At 51.8% G+C, this 17,867-nt stretch overlaps 1 protein-coding gene across 1 annotated transcript; it reads left to right on the forward strand.

Moving 5' to 3' along the window:
• Positions 1-309: 309 nt before the first annotated feature.
• Positions 310-17,147, forward strand: DELE1 (DAP3 binding cell death enhancer 1; the record flags this gene model as incomplete). The annotated part of the gene is made up of 11 exons (XM_039559855.1): positions 310-386; positions 468-564; positions 685-805; positions 1,124-1,267; positions 7,684-7,739; positions 9,465-9,558; positions 10,275-10,417; positions 11,252-11,410; positions 12,277-12,369; positions 15,681-15,837; positions 16,734-17,147. Coding segments are annotated over 11 exons (1,392 nt in total), but the record flags the coding sequence as incomplete, so codon positions are not given.
• Between the last annotated feature and the right edge of the window lie 720 nt (positions 17,148-17,867).

The following is a 17,867-nucleotide window of genomic DNA, read 5'->3' on the forward strand; positions in this document are numbered from 1 at the left end:
GCTCCAGCCGCGCTCTATGGCGCTGCCGCCGCTCCGTCCGCGCTCCATGGCGACCGCGCCGCTGTGTGCCCGCTCCGCGGCGATGGTGCCGCTCCGCCTGCGCCGCCCGCCCGGCCCCGGCCGCCTGTAGCCGCCCTTGTTCCCGTTGTCCCGTCTGTCCTCGCTGTCCCCGCAGCCCCGGGCCCCGCGCCCGCGCCCGCCGCGCCCCGCCGCGCGGCGCCGCCTGCCCGCCGTGCCGCCGCCCGCCCGTCTCTATGCCCCCGGCGCTGCTGGCGGGGCGGGCGGGATGTGGCGGCTGCTGCTGGGCCGGGGCCGCTGCGCGCCCACCCCGCCCGCCCCGCCTGTGCCCCCGGGCTGGGCGGCGGCCGCGGCCACAGCCCCGAGCGGTGAGTGCGGCTCGGGTGTCCCCCGCCCCGGGGCCGCGCCGCGGCCCGGCCTCACGGGGCGCGTGTGTGTGGTTGTTGCAGGGCGGCCGCGTGTCAGGATGGCCCGGAGCGAGGAGGACGGCGGCAGCCGCTGCCCGGCCTGGTGCCCCGCTACTCCGTGCGGGAGGCCGTCACCTGGGTGAGGAGCGGCGCCGGGGACACCTCGGGCGCGTCCCCGAACAGAGCCGGGGCCAGGGGCCGGATGGGAGCGGGAAGAGGCAGCGGGGCTGCTCTCGCTGACTGTGCCCCCTCTCCGCAGGGAGCCGTGGGCGCGCTGCTGCTGCAGCTGCTCAGGCAGATCGCGTGGCTCAGGTCGCTGCCGGACGCCAGGACAGAGAGAAGGCTTCCCCGGCTCTCCTCGCTGCCCACCCAGCCCACAGGTCAGCGGCTGTGGCCTGGGCAGGGCGGTGCGGGGCTGCCGGGTGGGATTCCTGCCTGTGGTGTGTTAACTGAGCCTGGAAGAGAGCTGGGAGAGGCTGAGAGCCGCTCTCGGGCCCTGGGAAGAGTGTCAGGACAGTCTCTGCTTTTAAACGGCTTGGTGCAATCCCACTTTGTGTGCCCTTACCTTTGTTTTCCATTCTGAATTCTGCTGCACGAACTTTTGTTCTGCTTGTCTGTGTGGTCAGAGGACACTGGGTACGTCCACAGACTGCCCTTGTCCCCCGAAGCCGACAGAGTTTTTGTGCTCTATATTACAGTGGTGACTGAAGCCTCAACCAGCTGTCCCAGCGAGCAGCTGGGCTCCCAGTTCCTGCAGAAAGCAAGTCCAGAGGCTGTACCAGAGAATTCATCCTCAGGCATCCCCTCAGGGGAAGGAGAGAGCCAGCCCTGGGCAGAAGCAGGTATGTGCCATGTGCTGCGGGGCAGGATACTTGTGGCAGAAGGACTTGGGAGTTCCCCCAAGGCAAGCTCAGGGCCAGGGAGTGTGCAGCCATTTATTGACACTTGAGGAGGCAGGTCAGAGTGGAAAGGCAGAATTTTAGGGGGATGAATCGGGAGTCAGAGACAGGAGGAAAAAAAACCTCCTGAAGGCAGAGACAAGGCTGTGCTGTAACTGCAGGTGACAATGGCCTTCCCAACCCTGCTCTGCCTTAGCAGACTGATTACAGCATCCAGTCCTGTTCTTTTATTGTGGACAGATGTTTGCAGCCAGAAGGATTCAGGAGGATGCTGCACCACTGATCTGGGACACTGGTGTACATGGTGTGAAACTAAAGGAATTATTCTCTTCCTGCAAGATGAGGATGCATTGCTGAGCTCTTATGCCATAGATGAGACAGTGGAAGGAGGTATCAAAGACATTATTAAAATGAGTTTTATAAAAATAGAAAGATAGACTCCAACAAAATTGAAGTCTCACCCAGGAAAGCGTGTCCTACATAGGGAATTTAAAGTCACACCAAGGAGGATCAGATGAAGCCCAAAAGTCACTAGATATAGAAACACTGATAATGGCCCCAGGAAAGTTGTTGGAAGCCTGCTGGAACAGGTGGCAAGGGGACAGCATTCAGTAATGGTGTAGAGAGGCACACAAGGAAACCAGCCACAGATGTTGGCTAAATCATAGGATCACAGACTGGGCTGGGTTGGAAAGGGAACGTAAAGCTCATCTTGTTCCTTGCAATGGGCAGGGACACCTTCCACTGTCCCAGGCTGCTCCCAGCCCCAATGTCCAGCCTGGCCTTGGGCACTGCCAGGGATCCAGGGGCAGCCCCAGCTGCTCTGGGCACCCTGTGCCAGGGCCTGCCCACCCTCCCAGGGAGGAATTTAAATAACAAAGGTGCTGCATAAAAGGTCAGAGCTGTTCCCCATTTTTTGCTTGCTTTCAGAATTTTGGCTTCCTTCTGTGCTGATTTCAGCCATGCCCATCACTGCTTATCAAACCATCTCCTGCCAGAGGTTACCATTCCCATCAGTTGGCAAATGGAGCATTTTGTTTCCATGTCTCCTAATTAACTCCAGGAAAACAGCCAGGTTAATTTACCTAAACTGCCAATCAGGCTGTTTAACCCATCTGCTTTAGCCTGGAGCACATTAAGAAGCACTCCAGCACTGGCAGGTGACTGGACACGGACCTCTGGGAGGAGTGGTGGGAAGAAGTGGAGACAGCAATGCCTCCAGTTGGCACAGCTGAACATCCTGGAGTGAATGTGTGTCTGACAAACAGCTCCCAGTGAGAGTCAACAGGAAGAGCTTTTAGGCAAACTGATAAATTGAACAGTGACAAGTCTCTAAGGCCACGTGGTCTTCGTTCAGATGTTCTTCAGAAGCTGGGAAATCACTGAGCCTCCAAGGATGGTCTGTAATCCCATGCTCAAACCTGCTCTGTGACCAGGGGAATGAGCACTGACAGATTGCACAGCTTGGCTTTTAAAAAGGGGTGGGTGGGTGTTTGTTTGAGGCACAGAACTGCAAAAAAGGTGATTCTGATTTGATAGAAACTCTGCTACAGGATAGAGGTGTCAGATGCTGGGATGAGTGGGCTGGGATCAAAGGTCTTGGAAGGATTTAGGAAGCCATTTCTCAGGCCAGCTTGCTCCTGTGCAGAGACTTGAGAGAGTTGTAAATCTATTAAGACTTCTTTGGAGAAGTCAACTGGCATGTGGAGCAAGATAATCCAGCTTTTAGCTTTCTGAAAACCATCCAGACAGGACCTAAACCAAAGCTATCTAAAGAATTAAAGCTGATGTGAGGGAACATGGAGGGGTTACTCTTGGGCTGGTAACTCCTTAAAGCACAGGAAAGTTTCCACAGTGGAGAGCCATTACTGCAGGATTCCCTTGTCCTTTGCTAAACCTCTTCTGTTCGGCACAGTCAGCAGTGATTTGGAAAAAAGAGGTGACGAGTGAGGCAAGAGAAGCAGCAAATGGTACAAAATTATTCAGGACAGTCAAATCTGAAAGTCACAGGCAAGAACTGCACAAGAGCTAAAGCCAGGGTAATCCCCAGGTGGGTTAAGCGAGTGTACACAAGGGAGTGTGGCTGTAAATACACATGCAGAATGAGCAGTGTCAAATTAATAATTGTCTTGCAGAGGGAACATTTAAAGTCACTGTGGATGTGCTTTTGATAAGGTTAAGTCAGTGCTCGGCAGCAGTGAGGCCAATTAAATGTTAATTATGGTGAAGGAAGGAACTGAGGACAAGGCAGTGCCGAGGGTTCGTGTGAGTCTGGGATGCAGCCACGTCTTCAACACTTAAGGAAAAGACAGTGTCTGAAAAACAGGGACAAAACTGCAGAGAAAAGATGACAAGGAGACAATTACATCCAAACAGAGACTGACTCTTCAACTTAAGAAAAAGAAGTGACAGAGAATGTGCTGGTGCTCTGTGAAACTAAAAGTGTTGAGAGAAATGGAATGGGGACCATCTCTTTCATAATCCTCATATTAAGAGGCAGCACAGAAGGGTCAGGTAGCAAGTTTGGAAAAAAGCAAAAGGCATTTTGTGTTTGGCCAGTGCCCAGGGAAATTGTGGTACTCTCTGCTACAGGCCAGAAGTACAAGTGGGTTCCAGGAAGTGATTAAAGTAAAATTACACATTGAAATTAGACTTAATTGGTCCAGCCAAGCCTCCTGCTCAGATCACAGAACAGCTGATTGCTGGAAAGTTCTGCCAGGGAGAGCGTGACTTTATAATCCCTGCTCCTCACCCTTCTGCCCAAGCATCTCCAACTGTCACTTGTCAGAGATAATATATGTCAGAAATAATTTGATTTTGCTCCATACATAAGTCCTCGGGTTACATTCCACGTTATGCTGTGCATCCATTTTGTGGGAATTTATGGAGAAAAGTCAGGGGGAAGAGATTTGGTAATTTGCACTGAAGAGCCTGACAAAATGCAGGGTTTTGTCATGTGAGAAGTCCTGGGAATCTTTCCGTGGAGAGTGAAGCTTGATGATCCCATTCTTTCGCTACATTTTGCTTTCCACAGAAGAACCTGCCTGAGGTACAGGATTTTTCTTTTTTTCCTGGTGTTTAGCCACTGAAGGAGGGTGAGGCTGGCAAAATGAGGATGCAGCAGGAAGCTGGGGAGAGCAGAAGGAAGGGAAGGACAGACGCCTGGCAGATGATGCAGGGGAATCTGGTAGCAAAGTCTTGCCATGAGAGAACAGCCCTCGGAGTGGAGCAGAATGTACCTTCCCTGCTCCAGTTTGCTGCTGCCAGCAATGGCAAGGGATCTTCTGGAGAGAATTCCATGTCCTTACCCTTTCTCTGGGTGTTCAGCTCATTGCCAGACTTGCTGGTGCTGGTCTCCCTGTACAGTGACAATCTGCTGTTGCTGTGGCAAAGATCTGTGTGATGGATCCCAACATCCCAGCTTTCCACAGGAGCCATTCCAGCTTTAACTGAGCACAATAGGATAAAAATCTCCTTTGTTTAAAAGGAAAACGTCAGGAAATTAACCTAAAACTTGCCTTCAATAGCATTCTGGATATTGCTACCAGCAAGTCCTCAGCTCTGTGTTCACATCTTATTTTTTTCTGTGCAATTCCTGCCTCACTCAGAGGCTTTTTGCTGGAAGTTAAAGGCACAGAGTGAGCAAGCAGGTGATTACAGCCAGTCTCAGTGTTACAGCAGCTGAATGATGCCCTGGGGACTTGTATTTTACCCCTGGCAGAACTGTAAAATTCGTTATTTCAATTCTGAGATCACAAACATTGCAAAAGTGTGTTTTCATTTCAAAGCACAATGAAACCAATTGGAAACAGTGAAATTTTCCATGAGGCAGAAATGCTGGATTTTGGCCAGCTCTTGTTGTGACTTCATTCTTGTGGATGTTTTGGGATGAGCAATCTAGGCTGTCTATGAGAAGATTATTAATTCCTCATTTGGAGCTAGCTGTGAGCAACACTTGATTAGTCCAGGATGAACAGTGGGGAAAGACAAAAATATTTATTAACTGCTGAAGATGTGAGCATTGGGCATCCAGAACGCTGAAAGCTGCAGGATTGCATGGAAAAAGGGATGGGCAGTCACGTTGCATCATAGCTTGGGTTTGAAGAAGTAGAAATAAAGTTGCGTAGACAATTCCAGCTGTGTTATTCCCATCTTTTAAGCAACCTGAAGAATAATTTAGCTTGCCCAGCCTCAAAGGTGATTCTGAGGGAATTCAGGTCTCCCAGAGCAGCTGTGGCTGCCCTGGATCCCTGGCAGTGCCCAAGGCCAGGCTGGACATTGGGGCTGGGAGCAGCCTGGGACAGTGGGAGGTGTCCCTGCTGTGGCAGGGGTGGGGCTGGGTGAGCTTTAAGGTCCCTTCCAGCCCAAACCATTCTGGGACTCTCTGATCCTTCAGGAGCTGGGGCTGGGTGTCGGGATCAGTTGATCCCTGGGTTTTCTTCCAGGTGTTCTCTGGGATTGGTAACCCTAATGTGGGGAGATTGGAGTGAGGAGGGGTTTCCAGTGCTAGAGGGGCACAAGGTGCTTCTGCAGGCTGGCAGAATTCAGAATTAGTGGCTGTTTATTTTTCATGCTTCAGTGGTTTGTCCAAATTACAACATTTTCACAGTAAACGAGGAGTCTCTGATTTAGGAGTAGACATCTGTGCAAAATGTACAGTTTCTTGAAAGTGTGCATTTACTAATGCTGTTTAAACAAGTAGTGGGAGAATTCTTAATACAGCCCATTTTTTCCGTGGGATTTGCAGTTGTATGTGTGGCAAAAACCCAAATTACATCACGAGGGAGATACATGATAGAGCCTTACAGTGAGAAATATCAGATAATTTGACGCCTGCTCTGCAAAGAAATGGAAAGCACAACTAATAAATTCACAGATTATACTACTTTTGGTGGAATGATGCATAGAAATCATGTTTGCCATAGTGATCTTGCTCGTTGGGTGAGTGGGGCCTGTTCAGATAACACACATTTGCATTCAGCCGGGGGGGAATTGTTTGTTTGGGAATAATGAGGCTGCAGCTGGCACACAGGGCACAGCTCCTGCACACTGTGCCACAGTCAGGCACTGCAAGGAGCACTCCTGCCTGGTGCACACCTCATTGCTGCTGCTTGTGGGGCCAAACAGTGCCAGGAATCAAGGAATCAGGCCCTAAAAGGACTTTTTTTTTGCTTGTGTTGGCTCCCACACAGCTTGAGAGGGAGGGCACAGCTACTCCTGCTGTGAGCAGCTCTGGCTCGCAGTGATCCAGGCTCCAGCACCTGGAGTTAAATGTCCCATGGGATCCAGCTGCTTGTGGTGGTCCAGGTTAAAAATGCTTGGCCTCAGGCTTTCTGTTCTCTTCGTGGAGGTCATTGTCCTCTTAGAGTGGCTGGAGTAAGTGCCACTGTAACCTCTGCCAGTTCTGCTCTGAGCAGGGTGCCTTAGCTTGTGCTGGAGCTGCTCTGTCAGATAATTCTGATTGGAACTGGTCACACAGTGCTGAACTGGCTGTCCCAGTGTACCTGAGAAGGCAGGGATGAGCTGGGGGAGCAGAGGGGGCTGATAACCTAAGCCTGCATCTGATGCAGCCTGATAGCAGGGCTGATCATCCCCTGGCAGAAGCAGAGCTGTACCCTGCAAGGAAATTACCTGGAGAAGGAGCTAAGGAGGCAGCATCTCAGCTGAGGGCGGGTGTGATGCTCTGGGCAAGCTGGGAGCTGCAGCACAATTCTGATCCAGGCAAACTGGGCATGAGGAGGCAATGTCACCCTTCCTGTGACACTGCTGAGCGGGGCTGCCCCTCAGGAACAGTGTTGGGAATTCAGGAACAGTAGCAAAAAGTCATAAAATTAACCAAGGCTGGCAGAAAAGTGCTGCAGTTGAAAGACTTGAATGGTGCAGTCTTTTTAGAATCACAGACAGGAATCAAGAGGGGCTGATTAGTCGTGTCAGGACTTTCAAAAGCAGGAATTGGCTTTTTAGTAAAGAAGAAAAAACCTAGAAGAGCCAGTGCCTGTGAGCAGAAACCCAGAGTAGAAGTACTTTAATTTGAAATGAAGCACAGGGGTTTAAAGCAGTGATTATGAGTTACTGGAACACACATTTAGGAGAAGCAGGAGATTCTCTACTTTCAGTGTCTTCAGATCAAAACCAGGGGCCTTTCTGGAGGAGCTGGCCCCACAGGGCTGGATTCCTGGGGCACGTGCTTGCTCTTGCTCCAAAAGTCAGATTAGTTGGGATTCCTTCTGTTCCTGATGTCCCTGGCTGGATGGAAGATCAGCCCTTCAGGAAAGAGCTATGGAATAGAGAAGGTGGGAAGAGGCAAAGATGCAGCATTGCTTAACCTTGCTTTTTTGTTGGTTTTTTTGTTAATGCAGGGGAGTTCCAAATCCCTGTGAGCTCCAGGGTGGGGCCAGTTCTCCACAGTGCAAAGGTATGGTTTGATTTTCTACCCTTTGTGTCTGCACCTTCCCTGCAGGAACTCATCCCAGAGCTGCTCCAAGCACAGCCTGAGCAACACTCACACACAAGACTGGAAAAAAAAAAAGGGAGATGGGATATACTGGCATCTGCTTTAGAGCAGAATTCCAGGATTTACAAACTGACATCCCCATCCTTTCAGGTATCAGTGTGACAGGACTGCTGGCAGGGAAGCACTGAAAGAAGATGGGGAAAAACTCCAAACCAAGCAACCAAATAAAAAAACAAATTCAGCAGCACCAGTGTGCTCCTGTGTATTTGCATTTTGATGCAATCTTTCACTAGGTGATTACATGCTGTTGCTATTTTGGTGTTTACCAGACAACCCATGACTGGGGAAGGTGGTGTCACTCCTCCAAACGCTGCGAATCAGGGCTGGCTCTTGTCTGTTAAAGAGGGAAGCACTTGGGGCTTGAAGAGAGTGCATGAGCTCGAGAGTCACAAGGCCATAAATTATATTATTGTTCTTGTTGTGATTAAACCTGCCAATTCTTTCCAATCACATCTTAGATGTAGATAATTCCCTTTTTAAAAAATCGGTTGAGCAATTGCTCAAGGACACTGTGAGCAGAGAGGAGGCAAATTCAGCTTTTAGCAGCGCGAGTTCCTGCAAAGGGCACCAGGGAGGCATTTGCTTGATCTGCTGGGGGGCTCAGCGTGGATCTCCCCATCCTGGGAGGTGCCACTTGTGCAGGGCTGTAGAAAGGGCCTGGAGCTGGGTCCTAGGTCATGGAGCAGCTCAAGGAGGGGCCTTGGTCCCTGTCTTGGCCTCTTGGGAGTAGCCCCGAGCTCAGCAGTGGAGCTGGGTGTGCCAAGGGGCATTTTCCCAACTTCCCCGTGTGCACTGAGCTCTGCTGCCACTCGATGGCACTCGGGGTGTGCAGCTGGGCTGGGCTGGGCTGAGCCCCTCTGTTCATCACGAGGAGGAAAGGAATTGTCTGTGCCCTGCAGGGTTTCAGCAGCCCTGGGCAGAGCTCAGTCCAGCTGAGGGGTGAGCTCAGCCGGAACTGGGTAAAGCACATGCAAAGGTGTGAGGGTGTTTTGTGTGTGGGCACGATGTGGAACAGGGAACAAGGGGTAATGTTATTTTTGGAGGGGGGAGTTATCTTAGAATCATGGAATATCCTGATTTGTAAGGGATCCACAAGGATCAGTCCCAGCCCTGCACAGACACCCCAGCAACCCCACCCTGTGCACCCCTGGCAGCTCTGGCAGCCTCGGGGCCGTGCCCATTCCCTGGGGAGCCTGGGCAGTGCCCGGCACCCTCTGGGGAAGAACCTTTCCCTGCTCTCCAGCCTGAGCCTGCCCTGGCCCCAGCTCCAGCCGCTCCCTGGGTGCTGTCCCTGGCCCAGGAGCAGAGCTCGGAGCTGTCCCTGCGCTGCCCTGGGCAGGAGCTGCAGACTGCTCTGAGTAGGATCAGGTATTTGCTGAATTCTGAAAGGTCTGATGATGCCTGAGAGGCTGCACCAAGCTCCCTGGCCAGCCCAGTGTCTGTACAGCTTCCCCAACGAGGTGGCTGTGTAGGACAGGGAGGTTTTTGTGTGGACACATGACATCACCCTCCTGGTGACTGTACCACAATACAAACAGGTCTCACTGCTTGGTTTCCAAGCAAGAATCTCCTCTAGGATTGATATGACTTAGCTGTCTTTAATAGCTGTTTTCTTTGACTCCTCAGGGTGACCCAGCTCAGCGAGGGCATTTAGAGGAAGCCGCTTTCCAATTGCAGCAGATTTTCCGAATTGATATTTCCATTGCATTGAATATCCTCGGTAATGGGAAGTTGGTTTTGTTTTGCCCTTAAACCACAGGTTTCTCATTTTGGAGGACCTCCAAATGGTTGCAGGTCTTGTGCGAAGGCAGGGATGGCAAATACCCAAGCTGAAGCCTCCTTTCAGCAATTTTAACTGTGCTTGGAGAGATTTATTGCCCTTTGTCCTATCATGCCACCTGATTTACCTCAGCATATTTCAATCCAGGCTTGCTTGAAGCCTGCACTGTTGTCCTGACATCTGTAGTTGGAAATTAAGCCATCTCTGTCTTTTTTGCAACATAAGATGTCATATCCTTGTATCCTTCTTTTATTGTCTGAGCTCACAGCTTTCCTGGCAAGCTGAAAAAGCAATTGCAGGATTGCAACTCTAAGAAAAGCAGAAGGAAGATGCAATGATCTAAGAAAAGTCCCTGCCCTATATACACCACTAGTTGCAGCACTGAAAAGCAAGTTGTTTCTGTGTGAGCCATACGCTGTGTTAGCCTGTGATCCCTCTCTGCCACAAGCCTAGAAAAATCCCTAAAATGCAGTGTTGCCATTTTTCTTATGGAGACTGTGGAGTGAGGGTTGGTGAGCCAGCTGGAAGTGGCCCAGAGCGCTTGGCGTGAGCCAAGGAAGGCCCAGTGGCTGTGGGGGAGGTTGCTGCATTGGAGGCTGGGTTGTGGCCCTGTGCTTTTCCCTGTTTTCCCTGGCTTTAGGCTGTGTTTTCCTCAGGGATCGAGAGCATGAGGGCGGGGCACTGCCGGGTGGCCTTCACCTGCTTCAAGCTGGCGGCGGATCGGGGCTACAGCAAAGCCCAGTTCAACGTGGGGCTGTGCTACGAGCACGGCAGGGGCACGGAGAAGGACTTGGAAAAGGTACCCAGGGCCTGTGGGGTGGGGTGTGGGGAGCACACACCAGGAGAGGGCTCTGTGCTGGGTGCTCGTTCTTTTACATGGGTGGGAAAGTCATGGAATATCCTGAGCTGCAGGGAACCCACAGGGAGCATCCAGCCCAGCTCCTGGCCCTGCACAGACACCCCAACAACCCCACCCTGGGCATCCCTGGCAGCGCTGTCCAAACGCTCCTGCAGCTCTGGCAGCCTCGGGGCCGGGACCATTCCCTGGGGAGCCTGGGCAGTGCCCCAGCTCTGAAGACTGGGTAGAAAATGCTGGAAATAATAAAAATTGCAGCTTTGCAGAGCTGCTTTCAGTGTCACCAGTCCCCTCAGAGAGGTGCTCTGAGTTCCCCTTTCCCACAGCCTCCGAGGGTTCTCCAGGTGCACAGGCTGTGCTACCAGCACCCAGCGGGGTTCCAAGGAGAAACCTGTCATGTTGCTGTATTTAAGACACCACTGCACATCCCAGGGCTTCTCAGATCTCCGCTTTGGCTCCTGTAACTCCAGCCTGCCACCTAGTGCAAGCTGGCCAGCAGCTGCTGGAGCTGGGAAGAGCAGCAAAGGTAGCTTGGTTTGAGTCATTGTTGGCCCAGTGCCCCCCCTTCAGCTCGGGGAGTTTGTGTGGAGCAGGCAGTGTGGTTCCAGGGCTCTGGGGTGGTCACAGTCCACTGTCTGACCTAACCCAGCTGATATTCTGATTGTGGGAGGGCTCTGGGGAGGGATGCAGCTTGTGATGGGTCTAGACAGAGAGGTGAAGCTTGAAGGGAGCCACGTCACGTTCAGGGCAGGCATTACCTGAGTTTCTCTTTCTCAGGCAGGTTTTTATTACTGCCAGGCAGCCAGCAGCTGTCACCCCATGGCCCAGTACCGCTACGCCAGGTACCTGCTCCAGCACGGCCCTGGCAGCCACTGGGACGGGCATCACAAGGCTGTGGCACTCCTGGAGCAAGCAGCGGTGGCTGGCGTTACAGAGGTTGGTGTCCACAGCATGGCAGGGCAGAGGAGAGAGCCAGCAGAGAGCCCTGACTGATGGGCTGGAGCCACAGCCTAGAAAGCAGCATCTGTGGCACTGCAAGGAAAAGCTTTCCGATGTATTTATCCCTGCTCACAGCAGGGGGGTTGGAACTAGAGGATCCTTAAGGTCCCTTCTGATCCAAGCCATTGTCTGATTCTCTGTTTACATTCCTGGCAGTGTCTGGGAGACAGCCCTGCCTGCACACGGGAGCCACTGTGCCACACTGTTGTTAATGTGGCTCTTGCATTAAACTTGCGGCTTAGGAGAGCTGACCTGTGGTTGAAAACACAGCTCAGTTTTCATCTCCTCTCAATTCCAAGAGTGCAGGTCGCTGTGCTGGAGGAAATTCCAGTGCTTGAAGCAAGAACAGATCCTCATTTTGTATCTGTGACTTTCTGAGATGACTCATCTGTGCAGATCTGTGTATCCTGCCCTCCTTTTCCTCTCCAGGAGATGCATTTAGGCGTGTGCCATCTTGTCCTGGGAATGCCAGGCTGGCAGTGCCTGTGCCTCCTGGAGCACACTGCCCCAGTGGTGCATCTGCTGGATCTCAGGGACAGGTCATGAGTGGGAACCATTCCCTGGCTCTGAGTCCCACAGGGAAGTTTGAAATGATACTCTGGGTCTCAAATGTGATTTCTTTGTGTTTACCATGTCCTGCTGATTTTTCCTAGGGCAGCCCTGCTTCTCCCAGCAGCCCCTGCACAGGCAGGGTCCTTACCACACTGCCACAGTAACCCCAGCATTTGAGCAGCTTGCAAAATGAGTAAAAGAACGGAGTAATTAAAATCCTGGCTGATCTGGACCATGTGGTTTTGTTGCAGGCACAGGCTTATCTTGGAGTGTTCTACATGAGGGGGCTGCAACCACAGGAGAAGAAAGGTCTGAAGTACCTGCTGCTGGCAGCAAACAGTGGTGTGAGTAATCCCTCTGCCAGGGATTGTCCTCAGACTGGGATCTGCAGGTGGAGGATTTCAGGGTTTCTTGGAAATGGGAGCGAGTGGCAGGATTTTACTGCACAGTGGAAAAGGACGGAGTGGCCTTGGTGCCTCTTGGACAGGAGACAGGCCCTGGGCACAGACCCTTACAGAACACAGAGGCAGAGGCAGCCCTGTTGGGCTGGAGGAGTTCCTACAGCACCAGGGCCTGTATCCAGCTTCCAGAATTGTACACGTTTCCCATTATGGAGCATCAACACCCTCTTCAGTCAAAATCTTTCACTACTGCATCACTTTGAGAACTTTGTTGTGTCTGTCTCAAATCTATGCTTCAAAATTGGCCCATTGTTTCTTTCCTTCTGTAGAGAGGATGAAAAGACTATTTCTGGATTTATTTTTTAATTCAGGCACCTTTAACATATTTCAACACTTGAATCTCCGTGCAGCCTTTCCCCATTGTTGCTGTTTCTTTTCACAGGTTGTGTTAGATCCCCAAGAATCTTCTTGCTTGCACTTTCTCCAAGTGACCCAGGCTTCTCTTTTTCGAAAGGCAGTGCCACGATGTGGGCACAGCACTCTCCTGAACCCCCACCAGCATTTAGAGGAGCAGAAGGGAGGATCCCATGTCTCGCAGCCAGGTTTCTGCATCCCACAGTTCTGTTTCTTTCCAGCACTGCGACATTGTCCCCTTGTTTTCAGCTGCATTGTAATGGCTGGGGCTTTTTTTCTGAAGAACTTGTTCATTTTAACTTCAGTTCCCACAGCTTTTGTGCAAGGGAAAATAATGAATAGCTATTGCCTGTTCTGCTGGCTAATAGTTCTGGTCGTGGTGCCCTTTAGTGTGTCCTCTCTGAGTCATTTCTTTCGCAGGCTGCACAGTGCTGGTTTAGTTTGTCTCTCCGTGTAGTTAAGCTGTTCTACTTTGCTTGTCAGTCTTCTCTCCATTTTTCTAATTCTCCTTTGACCATTTTAAGATGTTTGGACTAAAAGTGGACTCGGGATGGATGTATGCCATGGATCTCACATAATGAGATCCTCTGCTTTGTTCTGCATTCCCTTCCAATGATTCCTAATGCTGCTTGCCCTGTGCCTGACACTGAGCGGTGATGAGCTGGTCTCAGGGAATTCTCACAGTGTGATACCCAAATTTCTTGCTATCAGCACTGCTTTGCAATTTGGCAATACTGTTTCCTTTGTCATTGTGTTGCCCACTCCTCAGTCATGTGAGATCTTCTTTAATTAATTCTTTATAGTGAGTTTGACCGTTTCGATTGGCATAACATCACTGTAAACTTTGCCACTTGGGTTTTCACCCTCTTTCCAGAATGCAGACACTGTCAGTCTGGTGGGACAGGGCCTGACTTGCCACAGCAGCTCAGACATCACAATACACAGTATTTAGTTCCAGATCTGCTAAGGGTCTCTCCTAAGATGCATCACTGGCTCCTTTATTCCAGCCTGGAGTCAGATGTTTATGCTGAACAGTATCACACTGAGTTACCCCGTTAAATAGATGATTGTCATTTACTGGTAATGCCTTAACAACACAAAATCTGTCAGGTAGCTGCAGGTCCTGGGGTGCATCCCTGGCATGCTTTGGTCCCAGCCATGGCAGTTCTCAGACCCCAGGCATCCTTCCCCATCTCTGTTGCTCAGTGGATGCTGGCTGTGGATGCTGCCTTGAGGGCAGGCTGATCCTGGGCTCCCTGGGATGTACCCATTCTCCTGGGAGAAGGGCTCCAGAGACAGGTTCACTTCCATTACCCTGGAGTTGGAATTTATGTTTAGGTGGCTGAAAGAACGCTGGGTATGGATGAGGCAAGGACAGAACCGTTTAGTGCAACTCCAGAAAAAAGGAAAACAGCACAAGAAGTCTTGGATTCAGCATTTCTTTGGTCGTTCCTCTCTGCTAGAGCCAAGCAGGCAACTCTGACAAGTGTTTTTCCAACACCGTGTTCTACTTTGGTTCCCATTTTTTATCCTCCCTTATTTCAGACGTGCAGCCACAGAATACAAACCCCTATTAAAGAGCTTTCTTGGAGAACTGAGCCTGACCTCCAGGTTTCCAAGGGTGTCGCAGTCACTTCTGCCGTGCTAATTTGGGGATCTCCTCTCGCTGCAGTCGTGGCTCTGAGGCGCTCATCCTGTGAGAGATGGAGCTGCAGTACTTCTGATTGAACCCTATCTCTTGTCACAGCTGAAGTGCCAATCCTTCAATGTGTTTATCTCATCTCTAAAGGAGTTTATTGCTGTCATAAACTCAGACTTGCAACATTTTGCAAAGCACCCACTCACTGAGTTCTTCACTTGCCTCTACCAGCTACATCCCAGACAGCAACACTTGCAATATGTTCTTTTCTCGTGGCTTTATTAAAACTTGATACTTACTTGAGGGGTTTTTTTCTATTTCTTTCTTCTTTGTTTTTTTTGTTTTTTGCAAAGCCTTGGTTAGATCATGTTTCTGGCAGTCACACTCCTCAGGTTGTTCTGCTGGCTTTGTTGCTGAAAAGGTCTGTGTGACCACGAGTCTGTGCAGTCTTTTCAATGTCTTCAGGAGCTCTCCTGCTATCTGAGACCCTTTGCCTCCCATTGGATCTCAGAGATAAAGTGCACAGCTGACACATAAACATGTCATGGGTTTGGATTTAGCTTCACTGCAGTGACAACCTTTGCTTTCCCCTTCATTCCCAGCAGTTACGTATGTCTGAGTGGTTCAGGTGCTTTTTCTCTAGTGCATATTTGCTTCATTTACCTCATTTCTGCTGCCTGAGATTTCTTCTGGAATAGAATGAGGTGGGGCTGAGCAGGAGAGTGTTGCACTGTTGTGTTAAAGAGCAATCTCCCAGCCCTTGGCAGCAAGTACCTCTGTGCCAGTTGTGATGTTTTTACAAGACTTGGGCTTGAACTGTCGTAGGGCAGTCCCAGGGCGTGCTCGGTTTGGGTGGGATCAGGATGTGGTGCAGTCAGGGCTGCCCAAGACACCTCAGCTCTGACCTCTGAGACAGCTGGGATGCTCTGCAGAGCCAGCTGCTCCTTTGTTCCCCTGACACAGCCCTGGGTGTTGAAGGGAAATCAGTGCATTTAATTGGAAAGGGATAGGAAGGAGCAGAGTCAGAGATTGTGCTTCTCTCCAGGGGGCTGAATTACTGAAGATACAAACTGAGGGATAGAGGGGTAAACTTAAGGAGGTGACCAAGGATAGAGCAGTAAACCCTAAAGAAGGTGTTAAAGACTCTCTGTTTCCTTCCCTGTGCTGTTGTCACTTGTCCCTGTGTTGGTTGCTGTGCCAGGACGCCCAGAGCAGGTACCACGTGGGCGTTTGCTACGAGCAGGGCCTGGGAGTGCAGCAGAACCTGGCGGAAGCACTGAGGCACTACCGGCAGTCGGCAGCTGCTGGGAACAGGCAGGCCCGGGAGAGACTGCGGGCGTGGGAGCAGGAGCTGCAAGGTACCAGGGGCAGCAGGGCACCAGGGGCTGCGGGACTGCCTGGGGGAGTGACCCCGTGAAGGTGGGGCCTGTATTGCCAGAGGAGGGGTTGCACAGGGCCACGGCACAAAGGAGTTCTTTGTACCGAAGGGAAGGCACCACTTTTCCTTCTTAGTTCTTTCCACTTCTTAGCAGCTCTCTCCAGTCCTGCTGAAGTGGATCAGCGGTTCCCATCGTATGATGGGTCACAGAATCATTTCTGTTGGAAAGACCAACCGTGTCCTGGGGGGCACCAGGCCCAGCATCACCAGCCGGGCCAGGGAGGGATTGTCCTGCTCTGTTCTGCACTGGGGCAGCCTCACCTCCAGTCCTGGGGGCAGTTCTGGGCACCACAATACAAAGAAGCCGTTAGAGAGTGTCCAAAGGAGGCCTCGAGGGTGGGGAAGGGTCCGGAGGGGAAGCCTTGTGAGGAGCAGCTGAGGGCACTTGGTTTGTTCTGCTGGAGAAGAGGAGCCTGAGGGCAGAGCTCATTGTGGTTTTCAGCGTTCTCCGGAGGGGCAGCACGGGAGCAGCTCCAAGCTTTGCTCCCTGTAACCAAGGACAGGACCTGAGGGAGTGGCTGGAGCCATGTCAGGGCTGGTTTAGGTTGGATACCAGGAAAAGGTTTTTGAGCCAGAGGGTGGTTGAGCAGTGGAACAGGCTCCCAGCACAGTGGTTACAGCACCAAAGCTGAGTTCAAGAAGTGTTTGGACAACAGTCTCAGGGAGGGTGGGATTGTTGGGGTGTCTGTGCAGGGCCAAGAGTTGGACTCGATGATCCTTAGGGGTCCCTTCCACCTCAGGATATTCTGTGATTCTGTGGTTGAATGATCAAGCCCATGACAGTGTCATTAATACCTTGTTTTTCTCTACTTCCAGCTGGGCACACAAAGCATCCCTTCCCTTCGGGATTAAGAGCCTCATCCTCCAGCCCCAATTTCTGGACTATTGAGCCTGCAGGTCTCCACAGCACCCAGCCAGGACAGTGTGCCCTACCCCTGCCCCACTCGTGGAGCACAGACAGGCTGCACGTGATGCTGCTCAGCAGTGCGGGATGGAGCCGTGCCTTCGGAGCCAGGACAGTGCCAGTGGAGCTGCGGGGCTGGGAGCCCCAGCACTGCTGCCAGTAGAGCAGGCAGTAAGTGAGACAAGCAGGCAGAGGGCAAGGCAGCCTTGGTGTGGATGGCAGCAGGCTGGCAGTGAGTGGGAAGAGAAAGCTTTCTGTTCATGGAACAGGAGGCATTTTTAAATCCCTGGGGTTTGAGAATAAACGTTGTCATGTCTCCTACACCACCAAGTCCTCCGCTCCTCTTACCTTCCACACAGGGACGTTGCTTCTGCACCTGCATTTCCATATGAGAGCCATGCACAGACTCCCACCATGCCACTGGCACAGGGTGCCCAGAGCAGCTGGGGCTGCCCCTGGATCCCTGGCAGTGCCCAAGGCCAGGCTGGACATTGGGGCTTGGAGCAGCCTGGGACAGTCGGAGGTGTCCCTGCCCATAGCAGGGGTGGCACTGGATGGGCTTTAAGGTCCTTCCAGCCCAAACCATCCTGTTCTGCACCACAGTGGTGTGATCTGGGGTTGTAATTCCAGTAGCCCTGCATGTCTTGCTCATGGTCCCCCAGGAAGGTTTACGAGCCACCATATGGGGACATTAGCAAGTTACCCTGGGATTGGCCTGGCCCTCTCCCTCTGAGGCAGTCTGCTCTCTTCAGGGCAAGTCCCTACAGTGCCCCTGCTACAGCACAGTCTGGGCTGGCTCTGTGTTGCCATTAGGGCACTTTAATCTGCTTGCAAACCTGGGCAAGCGAGTGAAGTCTCATCATTAGGACAGAGTTTTTTATGGGATGTGACGGATCCACCTGTACCAGCGAGAGTGACAGCTGTCCCTGGCCATCCTGCACCGTGCCAGTGTCCTTCTGTCCCCACCTGCAGCCCTAGCAGTGAGCTGCTCCTATGGGCACACCTCTCTGAGACACAATGAGCAAGGTTTGCTTCAAAATTCATCC

Source organism: Corvus cornix, chromosome 13 (genome assembly GCF_000738735.6).
Source record: "Corvus cornix cornix isolate S_Up_H32 chromosome 13, ASM73873v5, whole genome shotgun sequence".
NCBI lineage: Eukaryota > Metazoa > Chordata > Aves > Passeriformes > Corvidae > Corvus > Corvus cornix.